This window comes from Impatiens glandulifera, chromosome 2 (assembly GCF_907164915.1).
Source record: "Impatiens glandulifera chromosome 2, dImpGla2.1, whole genome shotgun sequence".
In the NCBI taxonomy this organism is placed as follows: domain Eukaryota; kingdom Viridiplantae; phylum Streptophyta; class Magnoliopsida; order Ericales; family Balsaminaceae; genus Impatiens; species Impatiens glandulifera.
The window spans coordinates 57,229,275-57,238,253 of record NC_061863.1 but is presented as its reverse complement, the minus strand read 5'-3'; the positions used below and the strand labels follow the sequence as shown (position 1 = coordinate 57,238,253).

At 34.5% G+C, this 8,979-nt stretch overlaps 2 protein-coding genes across 2 annotated transcripts; both read right to left on the bottom strand.

Annotated features, from left to right (window-relative positions):
- Nucleotides 1-1,179: 1,179 nt before the first annotated feature.
- Nucleotides 1,180-3,373, bottom strand: LOC124925024 (high-affinity nitrate transporter 2.1-like). Its single transcript, XM_047465000.1, has 4 exons — nt 3,209-3,373; nt 2,435-3,085; nt 1,948-2,063; nt 1,180-1,843 (listed from the first exon to the last, which is right to left on the bottom strand). The coding sequence occupies exons 1-4, from the start codon at nt 3,371-3,373 to the stop codon at nt 1,180-1,182; spliced, it is 1,596 nt and encodes a 531-aa protein (XP_047320956.1).
- A 2,888-nt stretch (nt 3,374-6,261) lies between these two features.
- On the bottom strand, nt 6,262-8,275 carry LOC124923653 (high-affinity nitrate transporter 2.1-like). The gene is made up of 4 exons (XM_047463615.1): nt 8,117-8,275; nt 7,361-8,011; nt 7,126-7,241; nt 6,262-6,995 (listed from the first exon to the last, which is right to left on the bottom strand). The coding sequence occupies exons 1-4, from the start codon at nt 8,273-8,275 to the stop codon at nt 6,329-6,331; spliced, it is 1,593 nt and encodes a 530-aa protein (XP_047319571.1). The 3' UTR covers nt 6,262-6,328.
- Between the last annotated feature and the right edge of the window lie 704 nt (nt 8,276-8,979).

The window sequence follows — 8,979 nt, the reverse complement described above, 5'->3', positions numbered from 1 at the left end:
TTGTTTTTTAATTATCACGTTGTCTTTCATTTTTCAAATATAGTTAATGAAATTATTTATGGTTGATTTTATACGTACCAATTTGCTTCATTGTATATGTGTAAATTATTTTGTTTAATTATATGCATAGTAGTGGGATTCCAAAAAGAATCCTTTTAAAACATTTATAGAAGATTATTTTTGTATCCTATCTTTTGATGTAAATTGATTGATGATATATAATGGTAATAATACTTTTTGATTGATGCATGATTGTTTTTAAAAGATTAATCAGGTTTAGAAATGACAATTTAAATTATTAATAATAATAATACTTGATATATGAGGGTAATAATAATATTTATTAAAAAGTAAATTAATAACGAATTATTTATAATTTTATTAATCATTAATTATTTTCTTATAAATCTATATATATATATATACTTTTAATTTATAAATTTTATTTTGTATATATATATATATAGATGGTCAAACGAAATGAGTTAGTCATTAATAAGATGACATATGCAATAAAATGACATGTAAAATTGTTTTACAAATATAACTTCGGCTCTGGTTCAATAACGACGGTATTCTTAGCGTCGTTATATCTCAGCAAGAGTTATTTTGACATCTTTCATTGAACAAACAATAGCGACGGTAAATTAAAAACATAGTTAATTGGTATTTGGTCCATCCCCTGAAAATTATATGTGTTTATTTGGTAGTAATTTAATTTGGATGTTATCAGTGGCCACTACTCTAGTTTAAGGTAAAATTTATACTACCCTAAACTTGATTAATTATTCTACGACCTGATACATTATTTTATATTGTCATGAATTAGCTAACACAAAAATCGTAATAACTCGTGTATGCATTAATACTTATATATAATAGCTCAACTGTGAAAAATCTAAAAAAACAAAAATAGGCAAGAGATAATAAAAACAATATATAGACAATAAATGTACCCACACCTTCATTTGATTATAATGACATTATTCTAAAATATGAAGACTCATAAACCAAAAGGTATTCGAAAGAAGACTATTCCGGAAACAATGCAAAATGAAATCACAAATTGAACAATAACTGAATATCATTCAGTATTGTGGATATTATATGTTTATACACCATCATTGGGTTCAAAGAACATTTTCACACAAGTAGACATTATTATAACTTCATATATTATTAAGCTGCATTAGGTGGAGTCCTGGTCGGAGCCGAACGATTGAACAAACGTCCCTGCTCGGTTTTACTGCTTGTGGCAAACTTCATGCTTCCGTGGTGCATGCCAACAGACTTCTCATCCTCATTGTATTCTGCCTCATAATAGCGTTCCTCATTATACTTGGTGACATCCTTGCTACGTGGTAGAAACATGCTTCCCCATTGAGGAAAATGCACCAATGTCACCGGCAGCGTGCAACACACAATCATTATCCCCATGTAAACCAATCCAGTGCTAGTTGAGTACTTGGTGCTAGTGAAGAAAAGTAGTTGGGTTAAACCCGATCCAAAATTCCCTCCGGCACCAGTCATACCAGAAATCACGCCAAGTGAACGACGGGAGATGAAGGGAACAATGCCAAAAGTGGCACCGCATGCTGCTTGTGCTCCAACGGAGAAGAGGATCATCATGGTGATAGCGAGGGGTAAGGAGTCTGATTTGCCCAACAGGATGCAAAAAACTCCACCAAGAGTTTGGAGAATCCATAAGGTCCAAAGACGACCTCTCATGCCGAAATGACGGGCCATGAAGTCAGAAGAGAAACCTCCAAAGGGTCGGGCCAACAGATTCGCCATGCCAAATGTGGCAGCGATGATTCCGGCTGTGTGGAGATTCAAATCAAACCTGCGTGCATAAAAACACATTCAATTTAACCAATTTTTCGTAATTATAGATGTATATTCTCAAAGAGAAACTATTAAATTTGAATATCAAGAAAAGAGAATTACCTGTCGTAAAAATATTCGGCAATAACATTGTCAGTTGATAATTCAACACCCATGGAGTAGCCGTAGAGTAGAACAAAGATCCAAGTTCTATAGTTTGTTACAGCATACCATAACACCTAACATAATTTCAAAGAAAATAACAAAATTTAAGATTAGTACTTACTTTGTTTCATATTATCCATATATAAAAACATTACAAGTTTCCTTTTAATGAAACAGGTTTAGCGACGGTTCTTATCCGTCGCTATTGGATCAAAATATATACAGTTTATAAAGAGAACAATAAGGCGGAAAATACCGTCACTTGGCTCACCTGCCCGTCGTTGAATAACAAGCGACGGTAATTTTACCCTTGTTTTTGGTTACGTCACTATTGATTCCATATTTCGTCGCTATTTATAAATATTTCGATTGTTTTGATCCCATAATGACGGATTACATATTGACATCTTTTATATCGGAAAGAGATGAATTTCTTAAATATTACCTTGCTAAATTTGTCTTTGGCAACAGTTCCTTTATCCTGCACTTCTTTCAAGTTACCATCGGGCAAGTCCTGACCGAGGGTCAAGACTAGAATCCCCATGATAATATGAAGCCATCCGGGGATAAAGAATGCAATCCTCCATGCCATGAAAGGGCTTGAGCCGCACTTCCTGATGATCTCATAAAGGATGGGCATCAAGAGTTGAGTGATCCCGCCTCCCATGTTCCCCCACCCAGCGGCTGTTCCGTTCACAAGACCGATGATCTGGCTGTTAAACATCGTGCTCATCCAGTACTGGCACGACACGAACGTGGCTAGACAGAACCCGATCATGAACCTAACGGTGATGTACCCGGCTGCAGACGAGACTAGCGGCATGCAAAACACCGTTGGGGCCGACAACATGAGGAGGAACGCACAACCGTAACGTGGCCCCAAGAGGTCGCATATTGCACCCATCGCTAGCCTTGAGAAGATGCTTCCCGACACTGAAGCCACACCCGCATTTCCTATGTCCCCTTTCTTCAGGTTTAGATTCTCCCGGATAATGGGAACCAATGGGGCCGCCGCAAAGGTCGACACGAAGCAAGTGCAGAACGATATCCACGACAGATGGAACGTCCTCATGTGAGGTTTCGCTAACGAATATATCTAAATTTACACAAGAAAGGAAATTATCTTTAGATCTTACATTAAAACAACATATTAAAAGTGTTTTTTTTTTCAAAAATTCTTATTTTCTCAAATAAATCGGAGAAGCCATAATATACTCACCCTGAAAACCGTAGCCTTGTGCTCGGAATCCACCGGAAGGGCAAACTTGGTTGTAGTGTCGCGTGGAACCTCCGATGTAGTTGCAAATGCAAGGGTCGATTCATGGGCGGTGACTCCATGCATGGAACTTCCCGGAGATCCTTCAACTTTAACATCTTTACCCATGATGGTGAAGATGTAGAGAATTAATTATGCAAAGAGATTAATTTGTGTTTATGTCTGGGAAAAGTAATAAGGATACATAGATATTTATAAAGGTAAAGTTTGGAGGGTAGCATTTTACATTCTGTTTATAAAAAGGCTAATGGAAGATTCAAAAGGGTAGTTAAGATTCATTTTTTATAAAATTAATTATTCCAAAGGAATATTTCCAATCTGACGCAGCTGATCGTTTGTAGAAAGTGAATAGAATAAGTTATATAATTCGCCTTATAGTTTATGCCAAAGGATTAATAGAGGTCCGCATCCATTTTTAAATCAGTTATAAACCTTAACAATTCATTATTATATATTAATTAATTAAGATTGAAGTGGTTAATTAACACATATATAGCTGCCCCAATTAGGTTTTATTGAAAACTTCTTCTTATCTTTATTTAAATATTTCAAATAAATTACAGCTAATATAATTATATATAAGAGATATTGTTTGCGATTTGTATTATTTGAAGAAAAAAAAGTACTTGTTTGATGTTGCTTTAAAAAAAGGTCAGATCATTTCCACTTATTTATCATTTTACCTTTACCTAAAATTTATAATAAATAAAATGAAAAATGAAAAAAATATTTGAAGGATTAATAATTAGTTGAATCCCAATCCCTACTGAATTTTGTTTTTACTAATGTAAATTATGGGCTGCTAAAGTTTTCAATCTCAATTTTTACTTGCACTATATTTTGCAGATTTTAAGTCGTTTAATTTTTGTCAAATAAGATTTAAATTTTGAATTGTGTTATAAAGAGCTTAAACCATCATTATTTTAATCATTCGAGTATTTTTCTCACTCGGACAAAGTTTTTATTTTGATCATAGTATTTTTTTTAATTAAATTGGCAAGTCCTCAAGAATGAAAAAAGGATATATAGATTAAGAAAATCAATTTTTTTATTCACTTCGCGACTTTTCCCTCAGTGACATATATATTCACGATTTTGACCCCTTTAGGCTGTTGGACCCCGATTTAATCTTCAACCCCGATCAATCAAACCCTATTTCATACAATCTTTCCGGACGATTCAAAACGGAATAAGGTTTGGCTGTTTGGAGTTGAAGATTAAATTGTCAGTCACACTAGCATGTATGTAAAGGTTAAAATCGTGATTGTACGTGTGAGGAGAATTCGTGAAGTAAATAAATAAATTTATTTTTTCTATCTAAATATCCTTTTATTTATCAACATGGTAAATTAAGGTAAAGAACAATACCACATGATCAGAGTAAACAGCTGATGTTCGTGAAGAAGAGAAAACCCAATTTATAAACATATATAATTGTAATTCATTTCAAGAGAATTGTCTTCTTCTTAGGCGTGTTGATGATGCAATTTTTCCAAGTAGTTGGTAGATATATATTTAATTAATATGACAACTATTGTTTTTTTACATTAAAAATAACAAAGTCATAATTAGGATTGTATTAATGGATTAATCTAGTGGGACCCCTGAAAATAAGGCAACCTAGGCTGTGTGGAGACAATAATAATATATATATGGACTCTACCATATTCATGGAGACATTAATATATATTTTTTTATTTTATGCTACTTTGAGGAAAATCTTTTAATATTAATACATATAAGCTGTACTAGATACATTTAGAATTAGTCATTACATTAATTTTACTAACTTTTAACTTTAAACCCTTTTTTCTCTTTATCATGCTAGTTAAACTAACAGAAAAAATATTACATAACGAAATCAAATATCAGGAGTTCATTGTTAAATTAAAATATATATATATATATATATTTTGTTTTAATTTTTAAACCATTCTTTAAATTATTTGGTGTGTTTATGTATTAATAAAAAAAAAGTTGGTAAGCATACTTCATTATCTTTATCTAACACTTTTAATTAGATTTTTAGATTATATATAAAATGGATTGGACCATTTTTTTTTTAAATGATTTTTGGACTGGGAATTTATACTTGTAGGGGATTTTTTATTTAAGATTTTCACTAATTAATTGAACTTTTCTACCTAGTTTATATTTTATTTTCATTGACCATCAGCTTTTATTTATTGCATTTGAAGTTGTGAAAGAAGTTGTATGATAAAGATGAAGTTGAGACTTATAGTTCAGTGGTAGATTACAAAAATTTTAAAGTCATCAATTCGAGTCCACCCTGATTATTAATTAGAAATTTATAATATTATTTTTTTCTTTTACTATAATCTTTTCTAATTAAATAAAAGAACATTGTTCAAACACAAATAAATGACAAAACCCATTACAATACTCCATATATATGTGAAAAGAATAAATCAACTTCCTTATATTTTTAGTTAAAACACTAAAAACAATTCTACAAAAGCTGAAAACATATCTTTAATAAGTTTTACCGACGGTGTGTTATGTGTTTATCTATTTGCCTTCCATATTTCGCGACACTAATTTGACGACGGTACAAATCTTATCAACGCTAATATACGTCGGTAAATCTACATTTTAGCGTCGGATTAGATCAATTTGTTGTAGTCATTACAAAATCCAAAGAACCCCGCATACATTATGTAACAAAATATGATAAATGGATTCTTCATATTTAAGTAAGTAAATAAATATATAGATTACACATGTTTAATTTTAAAAGACAAATATTCAAAAAAAAAATACAAAATAATGTTTTTTGGCAACATTTTCGGTGAGGTGAGGCGGAAAGAAATGAAAGGTTTCATCTTCAAGTTGGAAAAGAACACAAATAAAACGTCACAACTAAATCACATATATATATATATATATATATATATATATATATATATATATATATATATATATATATATATATATATATATATATATATATATATATATATATATATATATATATGAAGTCGAAAGAAAAATTCATACAACACACAATATAAGATGGTTTATAATTTTCTAGGTATACATATATTATGCATAGTTTGGTGTTGCGTTTGGTGGGGTGGGAGCAGAACCAACGCGTCGACCGCGCTCGGTTCGACTGTTCTGAGCGAACCTGATGCTGCCATGGTGCATGCCCTTTGACTTCTCATCCTCATCGTATTCGGACCCATAATAATGTTCTTCAGTCCCCTTCACCACATCCTTGCTAGGTGGCAGAAACATGCTTCCCCATTGGGGGAAGTGCACCAAAGTCACCGGCAACGTGCAACACACGATCATTATCCCCATATACATCAATCCCGTGCCAGTTGTGTATCTAGAGCTAGTGAAGAAAAGTAGTTGAGTTAGACCCGAACCAAAGTTTCCACCTGCCCCGGTCATTCCCGAAATGATCCCAAGGGAACGACGAGAGATGAAGGGAATGACGCCGAAAGTGGCCCCGCAAGCAGCCTGCGCTCCAACGGAAAATAGGATCATCATGGCGATGGCAACCGGTAAGGTGTCTGCTTTGCCCAACAGGATGCAAAACACTCCCCCCAGAGTTTGGAGGATCCAAAGGGCCCAAAGACGGCCTCTCATGCCGAAATGTCGGGCCATGAAGTCCGAAGAGAAGCCTCCAAAGGGTCGGGCCACAAGATTCGCCATTCCAAACGTGGCAGCAATAATTCCAGCTGTGTGGAGCTTTAGATCGAACCTGGCATAGATAGAACATGATAAGTTCATTTTTTTTTTCTGGTTGTTATATAATGTTTTGCATATGCTTAATTTGTACTCCTAATAACAACTGTATACAAAGAGAACCAATTAATTTTGAATGAAAATACCTATCATAGAAGTATTCGGCCACGACATTATCAGTTGAAAGCTCAACCCCCATGGAGTAGCCGTAAAGGAGTACAAAAATCCATGTTCTGTAGTTTGTTACCGCATACCACATCACCTAAAACCATTTCAAAGAAAAAATTAACTAATTTTATTATTACTGGTTCAATTAATTACTTAGAAATTATTATTAGATTCTTGGAATATTATGAGAGAAATAAATTACTAGCTACTTACCTTGGAGAATTTGTCTTTGGCGACATTTCCCTTCTTCTGCAAGGCGCCTAAGTTCCCATCGGGCAAATCTTGGCCCAAGGTCAAGACGAGAATTCCCATGATGATATGAATCCAACCGGGGATAAAGAATGCGATCCTCCAAGCCATGAAGGGCGTGGACCCGCACCTCTTGATGATCTCGTAGAGAATGGGCATCAGCAGCTGGGTGGCGCCGCCTCCCATGTTCCCCCACCCGGCAGCTGTTCCGTTCACTAGGCCGATGATCTGACTATTAAACATCGTGCTCATCCAGTACTGGCACGACACGAAAGTCGCTAGACAAAACCCTATCATGAACCTGACCGCGATGTAACCCCCTGCGGACGACACCAACGACATGCAAAACACCGTCGGCGCCGACAACATGATGAGGAAAGCACAACCGTAGCGCGGGCCCAACAGGTCGCAAATTGCGCCCATAGCCAGCCTAGAGAATATACTTCCCGAGACAGACGCGACACCGGCGTTTCCGATGTCGGGTTTGGTTAGGTTTAGGTTCTCCCGGATGATGGGGACTAGTGGGGCAGCCGCGAAAGTGGAGATGAAGCAAGTGCAAAAGGAGATCCACGAGAGGTGGAACGTCCTCATGTGAGGATTCGCCAAGGAATATATCTTTACACAAGAAAAACAAAATAAAAAATAGTTCTTAATTAGTGTGTTACACATAATTAATTAGTTCTAAGATATATTAAACAAATTAAATATTGTATTACTCACCTTGAAAACCGTAGCCTTGTGCTCGGAGTCCACGGGAAGGGCGAACTTTGCGGTGGTATCGGAAGGAAAATCCGATGACACGGCAAAGGCAAGAGTGGGCTCCCGGCCAGTTACTCCGTGCATGGAGCTGCCAGGAGACCCTTCAACTTCTTTACCCATAATATCCTCTTTATCTGTAGTCCAATAATTAAGTGACGGTGAAGATGAGAGTCACTGAGATTAATTATGTGATGCTTGAAAAATGAAATGGGTAGTTTGTTTATATATGCTAAGATGTAGGCGTTGACATTTTGTAAAAAGGGCTCATGGAATATCCAAACGGGTACATATTAATTATTAGAAAATTATTTCAAGGATTCCACTCCGCCACATCTGAGTTAGAGAAGAGAATTGGCTTATCGTATATACCAAACGATCAATTGGGGTCCATCTATCTATTAAATTCTTTCAATTAATATTGTTTGGTAGAGATATTGGACTAATTAACTATTTTAAGTGATAAATGGTGTTTAGTTAAAATTAATATATAAAAAAAAAACTCGGTCTTTTTTCAACAATTTTGAAAAAAATAAGTACTTTTATTGATGATATGAATAATTTTATTAATTAAATCCTAAACTATTATAAATCAATCCAAACCTCAAGTGGGAACAGAGTCAATGAATTCATTTCATTTCAAAACATCATGAATAATTAATTGTTAAAGAAGATTAAATTGTCATTTTCAATTTTGCACATAGTCAAAGGACCTCTAGTTCTTTCGGTTGGGCCAAACCCTCGCACACCAAAGAAAAGAAAGAATGATAATAAAATTGGATGTTAGAAAAAGAATGATAATTTCTACGATGTTTTTCTTCAAATTG